This window comes from Dendropsophus ebraccatus, chromosome 1 (assembly GCF_027789765.1).
Source record: "Dendropsophus ebraccatus isolate aDenEbr1 chromosome 1, aDenEbr1.pat, whole genome shotgun sequence".
Lineage (NCBI taxonomy): Eukaryota > Metazoa > Chordata > Amphibia > Anura > Hylidae > Dendropsophus > Dendropsophus ebraccatus.
Genome location: NC_091454.1, coordinates 197794355 through 197819885, shown reverse-complemented (window position 1 = coordinate 197819885; position 25531 = coordinate 197794355). Strand labels below are relative to the sequence as shown.

Sequence of the window (25531 nt, the reverse complement as noted above, 5' to 3'; positions counted from 1 at the left end):
TCCCAAACAAATATATAAATTTATTTACATAAATTGTGCATAAAAGGCTCTTTGCGAAGTGGCGACTGAAACCTTCTCTGTCCAGAATGCAGGGAATACACATAACCATGGATTAAGGTCCCAGGACCTTATTATAGGAAATTCACTCAGTAGTCCTGTGGGGAACAATCGGCATGTGATGGACTGGTCTAGCGGCACTGCTCAAGATTCTGTCTTTTGTCTTCTGACCGTTCTCTTTGTTCCTTTGTTGTACTTGAAAGTACGTAGTGGATTTTGTGTCTTCCTCTGTGAATGGATAAGGAATATTTAGTTTCTAGACAACATACAAGTCACAGGATTCAGACATGGCACAATGTGCGGTCCTAAGTGTCCCTGGGGTGTCTATAACACAGGTGTCAAACTTGTCACCCTCCAACTGTTCCAAAACTACAACCCCCATTATGCCTCGACAACCAAGTGCCGTCCATCCCATTGTAGGCTGTACTGGTGTAATACAATACAGGAGAGAAAAGAGCGCTGCACCTCACACCTATGGCTGACACTAGTGCCTCTCGGCTGCATAAAAAACATCAAAATTTTGTGTATGAATTGATCAAGCCACACTGCCCCATGTACCGCGTGCAGGTATCTGATACACATGGGTCCCTACACTGTCCACACTGTGCTGGTCAGTGACCACCACCCCCGCAGGCGTGCACAGCCATGGAACGGCCCTGCGACCCCCATATCACAGGACCAGACCCAAAAATGCCACGCCAGAACCCGGCCAGCACCGCCGGCGGAGAAGGTCGCCCCCAAACAGCACGAGTCTGGATAAGGTATTGCGCTCACCATAGCTGCTGCAGATAGAATGGGACAAACAGGAGGGATTGTACTGGTGTGGTACATTTTGCTGATCAAAAGGTTTGCAGTGCCACCTGGTGGCTGAACAACACCACACACAGAAAAAAATAACCGAAGAGAGTCTCTGTTAAAGAACAATGGTAAAAAAAAAAAGAGGATTTTTTACTCACCGTAAAATCTCTTTCTCGTAGTCTTCATTGGGGGACACAGATACCATGGGTATAGGCTGCTGCCACTAGGAGGCGCTGACACTAAGAGAAACAAAGGAAGTGACTCCTGAGCAGGATATACCCGCCCACAGGCACTGAGGTAAACCAGTTTGTACAAGAGCAGTAGGAGAAGTCAAGTACAGGTAAAGTAGGAATAACACCAAAAACGGAGAAAACTACCATACCGAGGAAAAACCCCAAAAGAAAATGGGTGGGTGCTGTGTCCCCCAATGAAGACTACGAGAAAGAGATTTTACGGTGAGTAAAAAATCCTCTTTTCTCGTGCGTCTTATTGGGGGACACAGATACCATGGGACGTCCAAAAGCAGTCCATGGGGTGGGAAAGATAACCGCTAGACAAGAGCGCTTGGTGAGAAGGCACAGAATAGCACCAACACAACCATCAACTAGGAAGAGAGTAAGGGATGATGCTGAATGCATCAGAGAAAACCCCTACAGGTCCGCGGCAAAGGAAAAAGAGTGTCTAGTCCCTGGAGCAACGTGCTGCACGGCAGACAGAGTGGGCTGTGTCCATCCTGGAAGCCAGCAACATGATGTAACATCGAGTCCAACAGAACTAGTAGGCTAGATGTGGGGAAAAAAAAAAAAAAGCAGACGCCCAGCCAAGTAGGCGATCACAGGCGGCAGGGACTTACTCTGAGGTAGAACAGAATAAAAGTCAAATACAACCATGACGGGAGAGACTGGAAAATGTTTCATGGCACATAGAGGTCTAAGGCGTCAAATAAAGGAGAGAGCGGAAAGAGCGTCTCTCATAGAAGGTGCCACATGAGATGCAGGAGAAGCTGCGTCCTTGACTATGGAGCTGGGAAGAATGGCCAGGCTGGAAGCTCCATAGGCCTAGGAGTACAGTCTTCACTGAGAAGACAAAACTTGAGCACAAGAGAAGCCATGGCCTATGATATGAGTTATCCCATCTGAGAAACACATGTTAATAAGAAGAATAAAGCTGTCCAAGCATAAAGCAGTCCAGGGAAGGAAGGAGCTGGAGGAAGGAAAACCAAGATCAGAATCTTGAGTAAGTTGTCCTGGAAGGAGTACAGTAGTACCTGGTACCCCGCAGTGCCCGACAGAAAAGAGGAGCAGAGGAAAGCCGGTAAGCCGGGGAAAAAAACAACTCCATGGGCTGTTAGAGCCTTAGAAAGGAGGTTGATCATATAAAACACTCCGCTCCAAGGAAGCCTAGAGGTACTCGAGAGCCTGGAGTCCCAGAAGACAACTGTCAAGGGAGGGCAAGGTAAGGCTGATGGGCATGGGAGTTGTCACAGGACAATGGGCACAACAGGTAATACATAGACTAGAGTCCATATGTAGACTAGATCCAGAAACCAACGCCTCAAAGGGTGAGCAGAGACGTTGCTTGGTAAGAGCAGAACAGCAAATGTAAGTCCTGCCAGAATGCGATAGGTTTGGAGACGATAAAAGGTAGGGCCAGACATGGGCCAGTGAACAACCCTGTTTCCAAGGAGAGGAAACCTTTAAGGGAATAAGTTCTCAAGGAATCCACATGGGAGACAAGATAAGGGAGGGGGACTGGGAGCCCGTCTGGAGAGCATGGCCGGTCAACAAGAAGACCAAGGACAAGGAAGTCAAGCAGGAGTGCTCATAGAGGCCAGTGAGGGTCAGAAACCCACACCCGCCTGTCGGAAGAAGCTATTACGGAATAGCAGTCCTCAGGAGGATACTTATACTAAATATTCCATCCTCCTGGAGGAGGGAAGGGCTGCTTGAAGATTTTCTGACTGAGTGGTAAAAAACCAAACCCAGGATGGGGGGGTCATGCACAAACAGTGCATTAAGCCAGGGAGAAGGAGTAATGGTGTAAGCGGGAGCACTGCAAAACCCTGAACTGAGAACAATGCTTCATAGTCCATATGGCCAAGCAAGGACACCTGGAGAAGCTAGACCATGAAGAGACCATACACCTATGCGTAGGACGGTAGAGAAACCGTACAGGCAGTAAACAGGAAATCCTCACCCTGTGAGACTGCAGCTGCCTAAGAGAGAAGACTAAATACTTGCCATGTTGGCCATAGGCAGATGCAGAAGGAGAAGTCCTAAAGTAGCACTGTGATAGACATGTAGGCAATTGATGTCCTACATACACCAGGGGTAGAAGAAACCCTTTACTGTTTTACCTGAGGAGCCGAGAGGCCTCACTTCACCCAGATCAAAGAGGGGACGGCCTAAGCAATACAAGCCATACTACTGGGAAACAGCCAGCGAGACAAATGTCAGAACATGGTAGTTATGCCCAGACAAAGGACAGAAGAACCACCCTGACAGTACCAGGATGAAATAGTGACCGGATCTGTATGCTGCCGGCCATTCAGAGGACCAGAGTATGAGAGTCCAACAGTCCGGGGGCAGGTAAAGCGAGGGGTTCTGTACCTTGAGTAGTGGGACACGTAGCAGGATGCTTGGGCTTTAGAAAGGATACGGCCCAAGAGGAATACAACAAGGTTACGCTGCCTGAGAGCAGGCAATAAGACTTGTTAGTGGAAACATATAGAAGACAACATGGTGTAGTAACAAGTTACCCCATGATGATCCCCTGAAGTGACAGGCACAGATCATGGAAGTCCTACGAGGATGAAAAAGAGATCAGGACTGTGTCCCAATGTAAATGAGGACTGGATACGAGAACTGCCCAGCATCACCAGGATAGTGAGCAGACCTGAAGGTGGTGTATTACATTGTGTAACAGAATACCACAATCTGTGCACACCGAACTACAGGTAATGTAGTTGGAGCCATATCATGCAGCAGAGGGCAGAGCTCTGAATAACCTTGTACCACCACCTGGGAGGGGGTAACATGTCCAGTTCTATGTCCGTGACATCATGTAGTAAAGGAATCTATGTCATGAAGATGAGAGGCAGGTCTGAAGCACCGCCCGCTAATGGGTGATGTGAGTGACAGGACTGGAAGCTCTGAGTAACACCGGAACAACGACTGGCAATGGGTGATGAGTCTGGTCCCATAACCTGTCTAACAAACCATGTAGCAGACGGTTCTGTTGTGAGAGCCCAGGAACACAGCATAGTAATAGGTAATGTGTCTGGTTCCATGTCCTGCTTGTGACACCATTTAGCAAAGGATTCTGCCTCAAGAACACAGTAGTCCCCTTAGGAACGGTAATGTGTCTGGTCTCATGTCCTGCTTGTGAAACCATGTAGCAGAGGGTTCTGCTCAGAGATAATTTGTCAATGAGTAACGTGTCTGGTTCCATGTACATACCGTGACACTGTGTAGCAGAGGGTTCTGCTCAGAGCACAGATACACTGTCTGGAAACAGGTAACGTGTCTGGTTCCGTGTACTTACCGTGACACTGTGTAGCAGAGGGTTCTGCTCAGAGCACAGATACACTGTCTGGAAACAGGTAACGTGTCTGGTTCCGTGTCCTCACCGTGACCCTGTATAGCAGAGGGTTCTGCTCAGAGCACAGATACACTGCCTGGAAACAGGTAACGTGTCTGGTTCCGTGTACTTACCGTGACACTGTGTAGCAGAGGGTTCTGCTCAGAGCACATACACCGCCCTGATAACGTGTAACGTGTCTGGGTTTATGTACTCCTCGAGACACCGTGTAGCAGAGGGTTCTGCTCAGAACACAGATACACTGTTTGGAAACAGGTAACATGTCTGGTTCCGTGTCCTGCTCGTGACACCGTGTAGCAGAGGGTTCTGCTCAGAGCACAGATACACCACCTGGATAGCGGGTAACGTGTCTGATTCCATGTACTTCTCGTGACACCATGTAGCAGAGGGTTCTCAGAGTACAGATACACCGCCTGGATAGCGGGTAACATGTCTGGTTCCATGTACTTCTCATGACACCATGTAGCAGAGGGTTCTGCTCAGAGCACAGATACACCGCCTGGATAGCGGGTAACGTGTCTGGTTCCATGTACTTCTCGAGACACCATGTAGCAGAGGGTTCTCAGAGTACAGATACACCGCCTGGATAGCGGGTAACATGTCTGGTTCCATGTACTTCTCGTGACACCATGTAGCAGAGGGTTCTGCTCAGAGCACAGATACACCACCTGGATAGCGGGTAACGTGTCTGTTTCCATGTACTTCTCGAGACACCATGTAGCAGAGGGTTCTCAGAGTACAGATACACCGCCTGGATAGCGGGTAACATGTCTGGTTCCATGTACTTCTCGTGACACCATGTAGCAGAAGGATATCACTGAGGGCACAGAAACACTGTATGGTGATGGGGAATATGTCTGTGCGTATGTGGTTGGAGGGGAACCAGAGTGTCTGTATATAAGTATTAATGTAATCTTATATATATAAAATCTGACACATAGGTGTCAACCAGCACCAAAAATGCTTGATCTGCAGACCAAGGGTTGCTGGAACATTATATGGAACGTTGGCCATAATAAAACATGATGCAAGCCATTCTCATATATGTAATGGTGTAATAACACACTTCCACCAGTAGGTGGCAGGAGAGGTGCATCAAGTGTCCCAAGCTGCTGGAATAGAAGGGCAGTGTGTGTGGTAGCTCCATCAGGAGACCGCACACACACACACACACACGGCAGGGGGAAGGGGAAGCAGCATCCCTCAGTGCAGGCTCTGGAGAGAGCCAAAAGGGGGGATGCCGCGGTACGCACTGCACCCGAAAAGGGGCGGGGCCTACCGGGAGGGGGCGGAGCATCTTACTGTGAAGGCTCCACCGAGAGCCACAGGTAAGATTAAGGTGGGATGCTGAGGCCCACCCGACTCCCGAAGGGGGCGGGGCCTGCCGGGAGGGGGCGGAGCATTCCAGTGCAGGCTCCACAGTTAAGAAAAAAGGCGCAATTCTCCGGGCCGCGCGGCACCCGGAAGGGGCGGGGCTTACATGAGGAGGCGGGGCATCCCCAGAGCAGGCTCTAGTGAGAGCCAAACATAATGAGAAGCAATGAAGCGGGCCGCGCAGCGCCCGAAAGGGGGCGGGGCATATCGGGAGGGGGCGGAGGTAGCCCTGTGTGTACTCTGGAGAGCCACAATATAGGGAAAGAAGGGCGGGATGCCGCGGCACCCGGTAAGGGGCGGGGCTTAGGGGAAAGGGGCGGAGCATCCTTTAGTATGGTCTCTAGAGCCACATGAAAGGAAAAGTGCGGGAAGCTGCGCAGCACCCAGTCAGGGGAGGAACATCCCTCACAGTGCGCCCCATGGCACCCAGAGAGCGACACTAATAAGAATAAAATGGTGGAGGGGCTGGGCTGCTACCGACTGAGGGGAGAGGAGTATCTGCCTGGGGAGGGCTGCAAGTGACTGGAGAGGGAGAGCTGCCTATGTGGAGTAAAATGGCGGCCTGGGAGGGAGGGCAGGGGGAATATACTCACCATATAGGAGCACATACTCACCATTGTAGTCTTCAGCCGGTGGGTGCCTCACCTTAACGCGCCAAGCTTTGGGGGGCGAGGCGGGAAGGGGCTGTGCGGATACAGAGTCCGCAGAAAGGCGACCAGATAGTCAGACTGATCTGGGGCCCTGGTGTCGGTTGCCGGCCGGTGGCGACCGAGGGGTGACAGCCCATTTACATTTATGGTCTGTTCCCTGGTCGCATAGTGGGGGGATCAGGGTGAGTTTTAGATAACCCACCGTGCCCAAGAATCCATAGGACCTAGAAGGAAAAAGAAATCTAACTAACTAAACATAAAGGAAGAAACTGGTCTGGAGAACCCAGACCTGTGTCTGCCTCCTACTGACACTAAGCTAAACTGGTTTACCTCAGTGCCTGTGGGCGGGTATATCCTGCTCAGGAGTCACTTCCTTTGTTTCTCTTAGTGTCAGCGCCTCCTAGTGGCAGCAGCCTATACCCATGGTATCTGTGTCCCCCAATAAGACGCACGAGAAATTATTTATATATATATATATATATATATATATATATATATATATATATATATATATATATATATATATACATATACATACATACATACATACATACATACATACATACATACATACATACATACATACATATATATATATATATATAATGATCATAGCAGCCATTTATGTTGCAGAAATCCAGTATTTCCATTTAGGCCTTTCACCTTTTTGGACGGTCCTTTGGAGGGACCTGACTGCAGTCTTTTCCTCTTCTTATTCCTTAGTGAAGTATTTGCAATGGCGCGCAGGGATGGAGGAACTGTAACAGAAAAGAAGCAAATGGTGAATAGAGAAACAATGGCAGATACTTTTCATCTTGCATCTCCTACTCATCTACACTATATATATATACACACACACCTTAACCAACCTAATTTGAATAACCTGCTTAGACCTTATTAACGCCATGATTCTAGCCTTCCATCACAGTTATAGGGGAGGACTCCCAACACATTTCTCAGACAGGAGGCTGCAATCTATCCCCTTGTGGCACTGTTTCTGGAAAAAAGCAGCTATATTTTTCGTCCGGTGGCTGAAGAAGGTGGATGCAGCCCTAAGGCTGCCTGGAAAACATGGATACAGCCATATGCATATGCAGACTTCCTAGGGCTGCATCCAACTTCTGCAACCACCGATAACCACATGCTCTGATTCAGATGAAAAAAATTATAGCTGCTTTCCAGAACAAACCTGCAGCACTTCAGTCCTGTGTGAACATGCCCTCAGACCACCACTACTCCCCACAATAACACTAGAAGGAACCTGTATTGTAAAAGTCACTAATAAAAATGGAACATGGATGTGCCTAGTAGAACCATTCGGAAGGGGAGGGGGGGAGTGAGGTTGTCACCCTGTTCACATCATGTCTGTGATATACAATTAATGTGTGAATGTATGTTCACACCATGCAGATCTGCTGCAGATTTTAAATACTTTATTTTGGCTCAGAATCATTGCAGATTTTCTGCAATTGATCCACACTGTGTGAACATACCCAAAGCTGAACAAGCTCCCAACATACACCCGGTTACTTATACATTAGCCTGAGGCCAGAGGGAGTATCCTAGTGCCAGTATACCATAAACCCAATGGGTGCCACTGTGTGTAAGTTTAGAAGCTCCAGTGAAGTACATACCCACAATCACAATAACAAAGCTGAGAAATTAAGTGCCTCCAGACCGACAGTGAGTGCTGGGGTGAGCTAGTCATACAGCTTTAGGGGCTCACATCCGCCTCCTCCCAGAACACAAATCACTGAGGATGGGGGAGAACAAGGTGGCTGCAGGAATCAGAGCTACACATGAATAAACTTAGGCCGCACATACTCAGGTAGTCAGGAACATTTTTCAGATGAGGCTTCACTATTGCAGGGTGCAGGGGTCTGTCGTGACGGAGGAGACTGAAATCCCTTGGATTATCTTCAAAATATGTCTGCATGGAGCAAAGGAAAGACAGAGATTAGGAAGCTATAATCCTACATTGTTCACATACTCACTATATAATAAGTTTCTGTTATATAGACAAGGGTGCTGGACACAGAATGAAACTTGTTATGGTCCTCATGTAAGAATATTCCATGTACTCACCTGTCACCAATGCCCTGCTGCTGATCGCTTCCTGGTTGTATCCTGACACATGAGAAATGGTTACACTGGCCGCAGCACAGACCCACCTCACTGGCCGCAGCACAGACCCACCTCACTGGCCGCAGCACAGACCCACCTCACTGGCCGCACCAAAGACCCACCTCACTGGCCGCACCAAAGACCCTCCTCACTGGCCGCACCGAAGACCCACCTCACTGGCCGCACCAAAGACCCACCTCACTGGCCGCACCAAAGACCCACCTCACTGGCCGCACCGAAGACCCACCTCACTGGCCGCACCGAAGACCCACCTCACTGGCCGCAGCACAGACCCACCTCACTGGCCGCAGCACAGACCCACCTCACTGGCCGCAGCACAGACCCACCTCACTGGCCGCAGCACAGACCCACCTCACTGGCCGCAGCACAGACCCACCTCACTGGCCGCAGCACAGACCCACCTCACTGGCCGCACCAAAGACCCACCTCACTGGCCGCAGCACAGACCCACCTCACTGGCCGCAGCACAGACCCACCTCACTGGCCGCACCACAGACCCACCTCACTGGCCGCACCACAGACCCACCTCACTGGCCGCACCACAGACCCACCTCACTGGCCGCACCACAGACCCACCTCACTGGCCGCACCACAGACCCACCTCACTGGCCGCACCAAAGACCCACCTCACTGGCCGCACCAAAGACCCACCTCACTGGCCGCACCAAAGACCCACCTCATTGGCCGCAGCACAGACCCACCTCACTGGCCGCAGCACAGACCCACCTCACTGGCCGCAGCACAGACCCACCTCACTGGCCGCAGCACAGACCCACCTCACTGGCCGCAGCACAGACCCACCTCACTGGCCGCAGCACAGACCCACCTCACTGGCCGCACCACAGACCCACCTCACTGGCCGCACCACAGACCCACCTCACTGGCCGCACCACAGACCCACCTCACTGGCCGCACCACAGACCCACCTCACTGGCCGCACCACAGACCCACCTCACTGGCCGCACCACAGACCCACCTCACTGGCCGCACCACAGACCCACCTCACTGGCCGCACCACAGACCCACCTCACTGGCCGCACCACAGACCCACCTCACTGGCCGCACCAAAGACCCACCTCACTGGCCGCAGCACAGACCCACCTCACTGGCCGTACCAAAGACCTACCTCACTGGCCGCACCAAAGACCTACCTCACTGGCCGCACCAAAGACCCACCTCACTGGCCGCACCAAAGACCCACCTCACTGGCCGCACCAAAGACCCACCTCACTGGCCGCACCAAAGACCCACCTCACTGGCCGCACCAAAGACCCACCTCACTGGCCGCAGCACAGACCCACCTCACTGGCCGCACCAAAGACCCACCTCACTGGTTGAGTGGGTATTTCTTATGTGTCAAGATGCAAGTAGAAAGCAGTGAGGACTGGTGGCAGGCGAGTACTAAAATTTGTAAAAATGAAATTACTTTTGATGGAATAAAATATTTTTTTTTAATTTCTGGAAAAGCTGGGTAGCCACAGGTATGGCTAGTATTACTTTATTTTAGTAGCTTTAAATAAGCACAATGTGATGCATTCTAGCACAGCTGAATCCATGCATTTTGTTACTATAACTTACATACCAAGTCATGTGATCACCAGCCTGACCCACAAAAAAAATCAAATGTTTAATGTGTCATAAGAAAGTGATCCATCCTGGGTCAGCTGACATGACGGCCGCACCTTCTCAGTCAGGTACACCTTGATATACCACTTGTGTGACCACCAGTTAAAACGTTTTTTACTCAGATTGGGTCACATAAGGACAACAATGGAAAATAGATGAGCACATCTGTATGGTATTGAGGAAAGTTTTATTATTATTATTTTTTTTTTTTTTTGGGTGGGGGGGGGGGGGGTCATACAGCTTTCCAAATATAATACACATATTATATTCAGATAATATTATACATAAACTATATATACTAGGGCTTAGACACAGTATAGAAAAAAACATTGCATGAATTCAGAGAAAAAGAAAAAAGGTGATAAGAGTCTGCAGGATTTCCAAGATGAACAAAATAATTATAATCAAAAGGTTAAAGCCTCAGTCGCTTGTCCCTACCAGACACCTGGAAGCTGTACCCTGCTGATAAAAACAAGCGCAGTGCCAGCTGCTGAGGCCGTGACCTGATGTGCAGTGCATTAAGGTCATGGAGTGACTCAGACAGGACTCTCTGACTCATCCCATGTCCTCAGCAGCACCCGGTGCTACACATGTGAGGGTGGCGGAAAGTCTTTAAGGAAACTCATGTACAGAAATAAGTGAAAGGTGGACGTGACTACACTACCAGCACAGCGTTATAGTGCAACAAGTCAGAACAAGCTGAGAAGGGAAGCGAGCCATGTTCTTCTCCTAGTTATATCCAGTGAGGAGCTCAGCACCCTAAAACTTCTCATAGGCCTGTGCGATAAAGGGTTTTTTTTTGACGTGGCAGTAACACTTTAAAAAGAGTATTACGCTCTGGTAAAATACAAAAATAAATCATCCTTACTCCTGGAGACTTACAACTCCTTCCATACTTATTATTATTATATCAGTCTCCCTCCCCTAGTTCAGAGCTGCTGCTTTGTGCAGGAAACTGTGTGCGAGCTGTTCACTCTGTCTCCCCCTCCCTTTGAGACAGCTCATGTAAACAGTCTCCCTGGCTGGCTGTCTCTGCACTCTGTAATGCCGGGAGAGTTAATCTGAGGTCAAATTGCTGGTGACCTCACTGTGATTAATCTTCCCGGCATTACAGAGTGCAGAGACAGACAGCCATGGGCACTGTTTACATGTGCCATGTCAAAAGAGAGGGGGAGGAGGAAGATCCGAGTGGAGATGGGGAGAATAGCTCACACACAGATTTTTGTGTCTTTAGCAGAAAGCAGCAGCTCAGAACTGGGGGAAGAAGGCTGAATAAATAATAAGTATGGAACAAAATGTTAGTCTTCAGGAAGGTGGTGGTTCAACATGTATTTTACCTGAGCGGAATACCACATTAAATCTGAGAATGGTAATGGGGTCTGACAAAATCCCATTCACATGCATTGGCCTGTGCACTCGTTGTGGATTTGCAGTGTAGAGCCCACTGTGCATATACTGAATGCCTTATACAAGGAGGATTCGTATTCATCAGTTTCATCGTAGATTGGTATTAGTTGGCTCTCACCTTCAGTTTCTCAGAGTTGAGCAGTTCCTCCTTTATCTCCTTCAGGCGAGCCTCTTTTATAGCTTGTTTGGTTACAGATCTCATTGCATCCTGTGGGATGAAGTCACATCATGTAAAGGAAGAGCAAACAAAACAAACCCCTGGCCTGTCGAACACAAACTCTTAAAGGGTATATGCGGACAAAGCCCCAAATATAAGACCGCTGCATAAAACCAGTTCTATGACTGAGCCATGCAAACATCCACTGTCTCAGGTTTACGTCTCTTTACCCAACTTACCCTACAGCGATAGCGGAATCCTTCCACCTCTTCCATTCGGAACCTGTAAGGACGCAGCACACACTCCTCAGAGCTTCCTGCAGAAGGATGGTAGAGGATGTTATACATACAACACAGAAATACATGCTGGTTTACACACTGCTACAGCTACTACTGGTCTACACAATAACCTTTTATCATATACATTATGGCTACAAGTGTTCTGTCCCCAGTTCAAAGTAACAGAGGTTCTCCTATAGCCTGGATGTAAAGATAGTGGCATTTTATCTCATTCATCATGTCTATGGTGAACGCCATCTAGAAAAAACGAAATCTAAAAGGTTGAACTTAAAGTGTCACTGCTTTTTTGAAAAACTTTTGACATCTCAAAAGTTTTGATCAGTCTGGGTATGAGTGTTCAGATTTGTACCAATCGTGAGAACGAACTGGAAGGCGGCCGCGCTAAGAGCAATCCTCTCCAGACTCTATGTCACATAATCAGTCGGGCTCCAACTGATTGCCTATGTAAGTCTATGGACTGATATCATGTGACACAGAGCGGGGATCAGACACGCTGCAGTGCGCTCCTGTTGCCGCTCGTTTTCACTCAGACCCGGACCGGGTCTGTGACATGTCAAAAGTTTTTTCTAACAAAACTAACACTTTAAGGGTACGTTCACACTTACCGAATCCGCAGCGTATTTTCTGCTGCGGATCCGCAGCAGATTTCATTTAAATAACTGAACAAGGCATCAAATCTGCTGCGGATCTGCTGCAGATCCTGTAGGTGTGAACGCACCCTTAGCAGATTTGATGGTGCAGATTTGATGCTGTGTTTAGTTATTTAAATGAAATCTGCTGCGCATTCGGTAAGTGTGAACGTACCCTTAGGGTGCGTTCACACCTACAGGATCTGCAGCTGATTTTCTGCAGCAGATTTCAGTTAAATAACTGAACACAGCATCAAGATGCTGTGTTCAGTTATTTAACTGAAATCTGCTGCAGAAAATCAGCTGCAGATCCTGTAGGTGTGAACGCACCATAAAGGAGTTTTCCAGTGAAGAAAAAAAATATATAAGAAAATGTAACTGTGGAGACCTGCAGGGCTGTCCATGCCCTGGTTCCAGCACAGTTAATATCACCAGTGCTGCTATATGGGATACTGAGCGTCTTGATATCTATTCTAATACATGTTAGCAATAGAATAGACATCACAGCAGCTTGTGATGGACACTGCAGGTGGACCACCCTGAAGCAGAGCAAGAGGTGAATGACAGTTAACTCCACGTACGGCTGCAGAACTACTAACACAGGCTGCTTCCCCAAGGGTAATGTCTGTTCTGCTAATAATGCTAACATACATTAGAATAGACATTAAGGGTATATTCACACGGGCGGGCTCGCAGCGAGATTCTCGCTGCGAGCCCGGCAGGTCCTGGCAGTTCCCATACACTACATACTTGCTGCGGTCTAAACGACCGCAGCGAGTATGTAATTATACCGCCCTTAACCCCTTCTGCTCCCCCGCTGTAAACATACTTTACCTGTCCTTGCTGCACGGGTCCGGCGTCCTGCTCTCCTGTCCGGCCAATCAGTGTGTTGCCCAGCCGCAGCCACTGATTGGCCGGGCGGGAGAGCAGGACGCCGGACCCGTGCAGCAAGGACAGGTAAAGTATGCTTACAGCGGGGGAGCAGAAGGGGTTAAGGGCGGTATAATTACATACTCGCTGCGGTCATTTAGACCGCAGCAAGTATGTAGTGTATGGGAACTGCCAGGACCTGCCGGGCTCACCCGTGTGAATATACCCTAAGGGAGACTCAGTATCACAAGCAGCAGCACTAGTATTACACATACTACAAAGCTACGCACCTCCACCTAGAGCCTCTTCGATATCTTTCAGAAGGGAAAGTTCTGTATGTGCCACGAATGTAAGGGCCACGCCTGGGTTATTGGCACGCGCTGTCCTGAAATGACCATGGTAATAAGATCAGTGAAGCACAAGAGGACATATAAAGTAGTAGTGATCGAACAGGACATCATTATATTTACCTTCCAGCACGGTGGATATAGGAGTCTACAGACAAGGGGAAGTCAAAGTTTAAAACAGTAGAGACATTCTGGAAGTCTATTCCACGGGATACTCCATACTCACTGTCCTGACCTCTGAAAAGACAAAAGGCGTCCACTGAGGAGGAACAACAAACCTACTAGACAAGTGTATTTCAATGGTATGCACATTACAGAGGTGCACACTAACCGGCGCTGCACTGCAGAGATATTGCTGCTATGCTGCTAAAAAGATATTGAGGGATCTGTATTCTCAGTAGTGTTGTATATAAATAGATGTAAAGTAATCTTTAGCGCTGTAGCTACTGGGGGGATAATGATCATTGGATGGTGGCGCTGTGGAACTAGATGTATATATGTATCTAGTGATTATGTAATACGATCTTCACAAGGCTGCTGATTCTTCTGTGAGATCTGTAGACCTACGTGTGACACTGAAGTGGTTGGTGTTGGCTTATATAACACACCCCTATTGAAAACACATTTGTACTGACTGCAGAGGTTCTTATTGGGAATGACTAGCCCGTATATATGTTCGCTATCTGTCTCCCGCCTTGCAGTCCTCCAATTGTTATCAGTTGGTTGCGGTCTTGCTGTAGAAACGATTTTGTTGAATATTGGAGAGAAAAGTTCTTAATGTCGGGATTGGGAGCGAGCCCTGGCCGGCGGCTCCGCTGCTACCAAACACCCGGCGTTGTGGAGTAAGTTTAAAGGAGTCCATGTTTCAGTGACGTCACTTTTGTGGCTATGGAGGCCGTTGTAGAGCAAAAACAACTAACACGTTAGTTTCAGCAAACTGGTTACCCTCGTCTCTGACTGCAGTTCGCTGAAACGCATTAGATGTTTTTGCTCTACAACGGCCCCCGTATCCACAAAAGTGACGTCACTGAAACATGGACTCCTTTAAACTTACTACACCACGCCGGGTGTTTGGTAGCAGGGGAGCCGCCGGCCGGGGCTCGCTCCCAACCCCGACATTAAGAACTTTTCTCTCCAATTTTTAACAACATCATTTCTACCGCAAGACCGCAACCAACTGATAACAATTGGAGGACTGCACAGCGGGAGACAGGTAGCGAACACATATACGGGCTAGTCATTCTCAGTAAGAACCTTTGCAGTCAGTACGTATGTGTTTTCAATAGGGGTGTGTTATATAAGCCAACACCAACCACTTCAGTATTACACGTAGCTCTACAGATCTCACAGAAGAATCAGCAGCCTTGTGAAGATCGTATTACATAATCACTAGATACATATATACATCTATTTTCACAGCACCACCATCCAATGATCATTATCCCCCCAGTAGCTACAGCGCTAAAGATTACTTTACATCTATTTATATACACTACTAGACAAGAGAACTACAACTTACATCATTGATATAAAACCCAGCTAATGTTTGTGCCGGTGGAAACATGGCTGGAGAGCTAAAGCTTTGGCTGTCCAGGCATGATGGGAGTTGTAGTTTTGCAACAGCTGGAGAGCCGTAGGTTCTCTACCCCTGCTCTAAGCACTTAGATGACATGGTGGATACTGACTGCGGCATCTAAGTGGGTTAAAGGCTGCTGTCTGAGATAGGATGCAAGTACATAGGAAATAATATAGGAGTTGTGTCCTACTTCTCGGCCTTTGCTCCTTTTGCACCCTTCTTCTTTCCAGTCTGCTTCTTTCCTTTCACGTTCCCATCCGATAAGGCGTGTTCATCTGATGCAATTATATAATCATAGATGCCCCGGTTAAACTGTCCAATGATGTGACACCTGCAGAATAAACAGAATACAAGGTATCAGGTCCATGTGCCTGCTTTCCCTTACTAATGAGCATGCAAAAAAACCAACCAACCACTGCGGCACTGAAATTTATACAAGTAACATAGTGGACCCTAAAGTTGCCCTTACACCTTTAACTGACATTGGCTGGTTCCCATCTACTTAAAAAAAAAAAATATTCAGACACGTCATATAGACAAGCCAAAAGTTTTGAGTCACTTGGGTCTCAATACTGAGCCCCCACCAGTTACTAAGGACCAGGAGATGAGCATGGCTGTGCCCTTCAATCTCAGACTCGCTTATTGATCCCACTTAATATAAGAGATGGGCTCTATTAAAAGGTTATGGACCACAACGAGATGAAATGACTCAAATAACAAGCCAAAAAGTATAGAGATCAGTGGGCAGTCTCATCATGGAGAACACTACTGAGCTAAACTTTTGACATTTCAAAAAAACATGGCTGTCATCCTCTTATCTGTGCATTGCATCAGGTCTGGCACCTAAGTAGGGGAACTCCAGCAAAAAAAAATTCTTTCCAATCAACTGGTGTCAGAAAGGTATACAGATTTATAATTTACTTCTATTTAAAAATCTCAAGTCTTCCAGTACTTATCCGCTGCTGTATGTCCTGCAGGAAGTGGTGTATTCTTCCCAGTCTGACAGTGCTCTCTGCTGCCACGACTGTGTCAGACTGGAAAGAATACACCACTTCCTGCAGGACATACAGCAGCTGATAAGTACTGAAATACTTGAGATTTTTAAATAGAAGTAAATTACAAATCTGTAAAACTTTCTGACACCGGTTGATTTAAAAGAAAAAGATTTTTCACCAGTGTTTCCCTTTGCATGACAGTCAAGCTGCAATACCATAGTCTATGGCTTACCGTGACTGCACCGGCAGCTCGGAGTTGAGCACACAGGACGGGATACTGAACTGCTCGAGGAAGAGTTTGAGCCGATAACTCCTCTCCACTTCATTTACAAAGATAATGGTTTTCCCGCGGATCAGGGAGAGTTTTAGAAGCGTATAGAGCAGAAGAAACTTGTCCTCCTCCTCGCACTGGATGTGATACTGTGTGAGCTGAGAGCTGTCTGGTAACTGCGACTCCTCCAGCTTCAGCGTTACCTAAGGAACAAAGGACATAAAGCACTATAGGGTTAGAAACTATAGATGATGTCAGCTAGATGAATAGATGATGTCAGCAAGGGTTACTAGAACTTAGGACACACTACATATCTCTAGGTCAGAGTGGAGAGAGACTGCAAAGGACATTTATCAGTACTATTTGATATGCCCATGTGCCGTAAACGATGATTGTAATGAACAACGGGCCATGCTCCATTTCTTTTTCACAGGTTGTGAAGGGTTAAAAAGAAAAACATGGCTGCTTTCTTCCAAAAACAGCACCACACCTGTGACAAGGTTGTGTGTGGTATTGCAGTGCCACTCACTTTAATTGCAAAACAACACAACCCATGGACAAGTGTGGCACTATTTCCACAGAAGAAGCAGCCATTTTTTTTTTTTTAGTCCTGAACCACCCCTTTAAACACTTGCTGTCAAATCCCACATGATCACTCGGGGTCCAGGAATCACCCTGAGATCCGGACACCTATAGGGAACCCATAAAAGTCTCACCGGATTGTGCAGGACAAGCTCCTTCAAGGCCTGGACATCTTCGTTGAACGTGGCAGACATAAGGTATGACTGGTAGATATTAGGAAGTTGGCTAAAAATATAAAAAAAATGCTGATTAATGATGCAGAGAATATGATGCTACAGCACATGCATCAGGTAGGTACAATACACCCATTACGTAGTCACACATGGTCAGGACTATCCTACTCACCATAAGAGACTCTTCAGATCCTCCTCAAAACCAAATGAGAAGATCAGGTCGGCCTCATCGATGACCAAAGCCTGGAGGCTCTCCCGTAAGCACAGGGTCTTCTGGTTCATGTGAATCAATACTCGAGAAGGCGTACCGACCACTATGTCTGGCTTCTCCATCAGGATTGGTCTGAGTAAGACACAAATTCTGTTAACAAAAATGGACGCCCAGCTATGTAGTGAGTAAGAGAAATTCCACAGCTGGTACTTACCTCTGAGCAGACACGTCTGCCTGTCCGGAGATGTCGGCAATCTTAATATCTCGCGCACAGTAGGTTGTCAGCTGTCGGACCATTTGTTGGACCTGATGGCCAAGTTCTTTGGTTGGCACAAGGATGAGAACTCTTACGGCCTGTTCAGACACAGTCTGGAAAAGAAGATTGGATGAGAACACCACCAACACATTATGTAAGACCAGACTGTAGCTAGGAGGACACTGAGGTATACCTACCATTTTGGACTGTAGAAGGTTCTGTATTATAGGTATGGCATAGGCCGCAGTTTTACCCGAACCAGTCCTTGCTCGTGCCAGTAAGTCCTTGCCCTCCATGCCCAATGGAATGGCCTTCTCCTGAATTAAAGTTGGCTTCACCCATCCTAAATCTGCAACCGCCTATGGAAAAATACACAAGAAAGTAACTTATAGACGTCACCTAGAAAATTTAAAGAGGTTGTCTGGGCAAAATTAACTTGTCCAATATCCAAAGGATAGGGGACAAGTAAGAGATCATGGGGGATCCCACCTGGATCTCTGTATCGAGCCTCGGGCTCTTTGCTATGAATGGCACAACACCCACGGCACTTTTCAGCAGTTCTAAAGGAATGACTAGTGCCGCTTGCCGTACCCGTGACTGTATTCATAAAAAAAGTCTGGGGCTGATACGAAGATCAGCGGGGGGTAAGGAGATATGGCCCCCCTGTGATCTCTTTACTTGTTAGTTTTGCCTGGACGACCTCTTTAGGGGTTCACTAAATATTTGCAGTGCTCTCCCAGACTGTGACTTTCCAGCTGGTGCAAACATACAAATGCCAACATGCCCTGGGACACTGAACAGCTGGAAAACCACAGGTTGGTAGATCACTGAATTTAATGATTGCAATATCTCACCATAGCTTCCAGTAGGGCTGGGCGATATTGGCCTAAATCAATATCGCGGTTTATCGCACATGTAGCCGCGGTAACGATAATTGACCGATAATTATGACACACCCCTTTTTGCAAACCACACCCACTTGCCGTGCCAAACTGGCGATATTTTGATTCAAAAAAAGTTAAAAAGAACTCACTGAGCAGCAATCCATGGTTAGTCTATTATCATTATTATTATTTGTCATTATTAGGGGGTCTCAGCAGAGACCTGGACATGTGTATATACAGGTATACACCCTCTACAGGGTATACACAGGTCACAGAGGGATAGGTGTGTATGACTATATGGGGGGGATGGATTGGGGTGTATTACTATACAGTAGGTTGGGATCGGGTTACAGGACTATACAGGCAGCACATAGGGATAGGGGGCGGACGGGGGTGTATGACTATACAGGGATGGCGGACGGGGGTGTATGACTATACAGGGATGGCGGACGGGGGTGTATGACTATACAGGGATGGCGGACGGGGGTGTATGACTATACAGGGATGGCGGACGGGGGTGTATGACTATACAGGGATGGCGGACGGGGGTGTATGACTATACAGGGATGGCGGACGGGGGTGTATGACTATACAGGGATGGCGGACGGGGGTGTATGACTATACAGGGATGGCGGACGGGGGTGTATGACTATACAGGGATGGCGGACGGGGGTGTATGACTATACAGGGATGGCGGACGGGGGTGTATGACTATACAGGGATGGCGGACGGGGGTGTATGACTACAGGGATGGCGGACGGGGGTGTATGACTATACGGGGGGGCAGATAGGGGTGTATGACTATACGGGGGGGCAGATAGGGGTGTATGACTATACGGGGGGGCAGATAGGGGTGTATGACTATACGGGGGGCAGATAGGGGTGTATGACTATACGGGGGGCAGATAGGGGTGTATGACTATACGGGGGGGGCAGATAGGGGTGTATGACTATACGGGGGGGCAGAAAGGGGTGTATGACTATACATAGGGGGGCGGACAGGGGTGTATGACTATCTGGGGTTGGCGGACAGGGGTGTATGACTATACATAGGGGGGCGGATAGGGGCGTATGACTATACGGAGGGGTGAAAAGGGGCGTGTAACTTTACAGGGGGCACATAAGGATGGCAGGCGGGTAGGAGAATATTATACAGGGAGGTGCATGCTGGTACCTGTAGTCCCCTCAGTAACAATACAGGACTGTAACATAGGAGGAATGGATGGGCTGCAGCAGGCAGGATACCACACACAGCTATAAGTTATCCTGCCTGCTGCAGCCCATTATTCCTCCTATGTTACAGCCCTGTATTGTTACTGAGGGGACTACAGGTACAGCTGCTCCTCCAGCTATGACATGCCGGCGTCACTGCACACAGACACAGCACAATAACATGTGCAGGAACGCCGGTATCAGAGCGGGAGGTGGAGGAGCAGCAGGGCCCAGATGACAATGCCGCCCGACCCGCCCCCCGCCCGTCTGAGCGCCCTCACCCCCACCCGTCCGGTCCCAGGCCCTGTCCCGCCGCACCTGTCCATCCATGCGCCCACCCGTCAAGTCCGGCGTCCCTGCACACACAGCACGTTGACATGTGCAGCGCTCGCCGGCCGGGGCGGGGCTCGGACGGGACTGGTGCCGGGGAGGGCAATGTCAATGTGCTGTGTGTGCAGGGACGCCGGACGGGACCGGACTTGTGGGGCGCATGGATGGACAGGTGCGGCGGGACGGGGCCTGGGACTGGACCGGTGAGGGTGCTCGGACGGGCGGGGGGTGGGTCGGGCGGCATTGTCACCTGGGCCCTGCTGCTGCTGCTCCTCCACCTCCCGCTCTGATGCCGGTGTCCCTGTGTGCAGAGACGCCGGCATGTCAGTGGTGGAGGAGCAGCAGAAAAAAATACAAAAATACCGCAGATACCGTCCTGGCTAAGTTGAGGTCGGTTAACCGACGCCAGTGACGGTATCGGTATTTTTGCGGTATACCGCCCAGCCCTAGCTTCCAGTGAATGAAAGCTTCCTTGTTTGCATTTGGCCAATTACAGATTCATTTAACTATTTAAGTGTGCCTTACAGAACAACAAACTTTTGACATGTCATAGAAACATGTCAGAGGCTTGTATCGTTGGGGGTCCAGGTGCTGAGAACCCCGCCGATCGCTAAGATGAAGGGGCAGAACAAGCTTAGAAGTGCGCTCTGCCCCTTCATCTCAGCTTTCACTGCTAAAGCTGCGGTGGACGCAATTTTAATGGATCCTATGGAACTTCTGGGGCTACACGGCGACTTCATATGAATGTGACTGTGTGGCTGTGGTAGCTTGTGGGTTGCAACACAAATCCATTTACTTGTAAGAGTAAAAAGCTCCTCGACTGGAGATTGCTATGTAGCCCCAGGCTTAAAGGAATTTATAGCTGCGTTCAAACCAAGTTTTCTGTATACACTAAGGGTACTATTACATAGAACGATAATCTGCCCTATCCGACCGATTATCTTTCCGTGTAATAAAGACAACGGTCAGCCGATGATCGTTGTCATTGGCTGATCGTTGATATAGGATCTGACCTATAATTGTCGGGCGCCAACCACGCAATGCTACATGTAATAGCGGTGCGCGGCCGGCGCTGATGATTAGCAAAGAAGAATACATTACCTATCCACGCTCCAGGGCTGCTGCTGCGCTCTGCTTTCCCTGGATCCCGTGCGCTCCAGGTTCGGAGCGGCCTGTCTCAGCTGACAGGCCGCTCAGCCAATCACTGGCTGGGACCACCGCGGCCAGTGATTGGCTGAGCAGCCTGTCAGCTGAGACAGGCCGCTCTGAAGCTGGAGCGCTCGGACCCGGGGAGAAGCATAGCACAAGGAGGAGGAGCTCTGCAGCATGGATAGGTAATGTATACAGTTTAAACAAGGGCTGCAAAGACATTGGTAACGATTCTCCTGCAGCCCCTGTAAGTGATTATCGGGCCGTGTAATAGGCCCAGTAAACAAGCGCCGATCTAGCAGATCGTCACTCATTTACATTTATTATCGGGCCTTCAACGGCCCGTGTAATAGTGCCCTAAGAAAATCTTCCAACGTTTACAATAAATACGTCCACAGTCCATATAACAGGCCAGACTTAGCGCTCGTGTGCTCCTCATTCCCCTATCGGCCGATAATCGTTCCATGGAATAGGGCCTTTATGGCAGGAGCATTTAAACTTTTGTTTTTCCCTTTAAATAAATGTGATGTGATCATTGTATGGGTATGTTCACTCAGGCCGATAAGGCTGCAGATTTTGACTTCCCTCAAAACTTAAGGCCCTATTCCACGGAACAATTATAGACCGTATTTGGCCGATAATCGTTCCGTGGAATACAAGCCAACGATCAGCCGACATCGTTCATGTCAGCTGATCGTGCAGTCGTTTGTCTTTTAAGCATGTTGAAAAACAAATGACTGTGATAGCAATGATCTGCTGCCGTCACGCCGTGGAACAGGAGCGGCGGCAGCAGACCGCCAATATCCTCTATGGGCTGCCCGGACAATCTAGCGATCACCCGGGCAGCCCCCCGGACTCCTCCACTCGCTGCTGCCGCGTGGAATAGGGGCTTTACTGGGAAAATTTACAAATCTTCAATGTACTTTTACTAGAGTAAAACAACGGCGCTCCTGATAAGAGGATACACAAGAAATTGCTAGTATCCGTATTGCTGCGTGCTACAACTACTGGTTTCTGCCTCCACTCAAAATCAATTATACATTAAATGAATGTTGTCGCGCTAAGTCCCGTGATGTGATCAACTAGTGAAACAATTGCCCCCACGTCTATTTCATAAGTGTGATCTAATACGCCACTCACCAAGTCCGTTTGAGAGGCTATGCTTAGATCTGTAGTCCTTCTTGTCTATGGAAGAGACATCAGTCGGATTAGCTTCTCCAGTTGCTACAAGATGGTTTAGAGTCGAGGAAGTTTGCCTCACACAGCGATCCGTAGCACCTGTGATGTCACAGAGGATTCTCGCTCAGGATTACCCTAGCAAGTGCTATATGCACCATCGGCCTTGCGAGGTGATAGGACTCTACACCAACTTGTTGCAACTGGAGAAGCTAATCCAACTGTGAAGGACTACAGCTCTAAGCATAACCACTCAAACAGACTTGGTGAGTGGCGTATTAGATAACACTTATGAAATAGATGTAGGGGCAATTGTTTCACTAGTTGATCAAAACTTGGGACTAAGCGCAACACATAATCAAATCTTCAATGTATCCATTATGTAGATGACGCTTATACAGCCCTATTAATGGTTTATCTCTGCTGTTTAAAGGGGTTGTTCGCCAAATATGTTTTTCTTTCGAATCAGCAAGTGCCAGAGATTTGTATTTTACTTCTATTAAAAAAAATCTTAAGTCTTCCAGTACTTATCAGCTGCTGTATGTCCTGCAGGAAGTGGTGTATTATTTCCAGTCAAAGGAGCTGGACAGGCTCTCTATGGGGATTTGCTACTGCTCTGGACAGTTCCTGACATGGACAGAGGTGGCAGCAGAGAGCACTGTGTCAGACTGGAAAGAATACACCACTTCCTGCAGGACATACAGCAGCTGATAAGTACTGGAAGAGTTGAGATTTTTTAATATAAGTGAATTACAAATCTCGAGCGCTTGCTGGGACTAGTGGATATGAAAGAAAACATTGTTAGTGAACAACCCCTTTAAATCCTTAGATGTCACTGATGACCACAACACTATTCGCCAACCAGTGACTCTCCAGCTGTTGTAAAACTACAACTCCCAGCATGCCCTGACAGACTTGGACAACAGCTGGAGTGACAGGCAGGGGAGCACAGCATCTAAAGGGTTAAATAGAGAGAGCAGATCATCCACCATGGCACAGTGCTGTGTATATGTATAATACCTAGAGAGCTGTTACACTACAAATCCCAGCATGCCTGCTCATAACTGGGGATGGCATGCTGGCAATTACAGCTAGAAAGCATCAATCAGGGTATGCTGGGATTTGTAGTCCCACTGATAGAGATGGACAGGCCAGCACACCGTTATGGGGGTGTATATCGCCCATCCTACATTACACACGCTCCTCACCTTTAATAGCCGGTCATCCAGCCCCAACTCATGGAAGTGCAGCGTAGCCATACCCACGTGTGTAACCGGGGAGGACTGACACCACAGAGCCGCACCAGCCAGCTAGAGCGCCGCCTCACACCATAGAGACTACATGGCTTCCCCACCAGACCATAGACGAGGACGGCTGGGCTTTACTGTACTGCAGCGCCATCGCGTGGTGGATGTGTGTATGTACATACTCTGACATTACTGTGGAACCAAATCAGTTAAAAATAATTGAAGAAATATATAAATATAAATATATATATATTTTTTTTATTGCACTTTTGATGATATTACAATGTTAAACTACAAGCTGGAACCAGTTTTAAAAACAGGGAAAATCCTTTTCCGGTGTTCCCCTTTAGACTTGATGTTTGAGCTGTGATTTGGTTGCTATGGGTAACAGGAATCTTACTATAATGAAGCTTGGCACTGACCAGGTGATGTAAGAAAAAAAAAATTTTTTAGATAGCTTCAAAGCAAATCTGTGCCGGCATGTAGCTGCCCCCAAACCGCCGGTACCGTGTTGTAGAGGTCCTCACACTGCTTCCAGGGATCGGCCTTTCTCCCAGTGTCGGTATTTTGAAGAAAATCTAATTTTATGGCTGCGGCGGGGAGGGGAGTCAATCTGGCGTGGCCCAGAGCATCCGTGCCCTAGGCCTGCAGCGCCTCCCTCCACTTTCAGCAAACCCCTGGGCTGGATGGAAGCGGAGAGAGAGACGCCATACTGGTAATGTGAGGGCAGCTACATGCCGGTAAAGATTTGCTTTAATCCACGAGTCTCCAAACTGCGGCCCTCCAGCTGTTGCAAAACCATAACTCCCATCATGCCTGGGCAGCTAAAGCTTTGGATTTGGCTGTCCAGGCATGATGGGAAATGTAGTTTTGCAACAGCTGGAGGGCCGCAGTTTGGAGACCCAAAGGTAAGGGCAAGATGCAGGCAGCTGTCAACAGCTCCATCTGGTGGAGATTTACATCCAACTGGATGTCTATGCTGATAATAAAGCTGTGAGGAATGGCAAAAGCAAGTGGTGTTTTTTTGCAACACGAAGGCCCGTTCCAACTACGGATTCCATGCACCCCCATCACATAGGCTCCTTTCTATTCAGGCAAATTCCAGCGTCCGCTCAAAAAAATACATTTGGAAGTCAATTCTTTGGGCAGATGGCGGAATCTGCCTCACCATAGAATGGAGCTTATCGGACAGGCAGATGTTCAATTGGAAGTGCGCACGGAAGCCGCCGGAGATTATCTGCACAGATTCCGTAGTGTGAACAGGCTTATGGCTGGATCTGAGCAGAAAGTAAGGGGGAGATTTATCAAACATGGTGTAAAGTGAAACTGGCTCAGTTGCCCCTAGCAACCAATCAGATTCCACATTTCATTTTCCATAGAGTCTGCAAGGAAAGAAAGGTGGAATCTGATTGGTTGCTAGGGGCAACTGAGCCAGTTTCACTTTACTCCATGTTTGATAAATCTCCCCCAATATCTCTATACATGGCTGAATCTATCCTCCTCCATCTAT

The 25531-nt window shown here is 48.3% G+C and overlaps 1 protein-coding gene across 1 annotated transcript; it reads right to left on the bottom strand.

Moving 5' to 3' along the window:
• On the bottom strand, positions 1–24118 carry DDX56 (DEAD-box helicase 56). Its single transcript, XM_069960158.1, has 14 exons — positions 23983–24118; positions 18221–18382; positions 17982–18136; positions 17729–17899; positions 17518–17608; positions 16763–17004; positions 15726–15866; positions 14083–14196; positions 13903–13997; positions 12054–12130; positions 11776–11865; positions 8304–8409; positions 7143–7237; positions 1–285 (listed from the first exon to the last, which is right to left on the bottom strand). Exons 1-14 carry the CDS (start codon positions 24031–24033, stop codon positions 202–204), a joined length of 1674 nt encoding a protein of 557 aa, XP_069816259.1. The 5' UTR covers positions 24034–24118; the 3' UTR covers positions 1–201.
• Positions 24119–25531: the final 1413 nt, after the last annotated feature.

Bases quoted from the DNA above. Each gene is read 5' to 3' on its own strand.
- DDX56 (XM_069960158.1), bottom strand. From the start codon at position 24,033: ATGGCTACGCTGCACTTCCATGAGTTGGGGCTGGATGACCGGCTATTA. The intron at 17,609-17,728 runs GTGAGTAGGATA...TTATATTTTTAG, and splicing joins GATCTGAAGAGTCTCTTATG to CCAACTTCCTAATATCTACC. The intron at 12,131-13,902 runs GTGCGTAGCTTT...ATCCTTCTGCAG, and splicing joins CGAAGAGGCTCTAGGTGGAG to GAAGCTCTGAGGAGTGTGTG.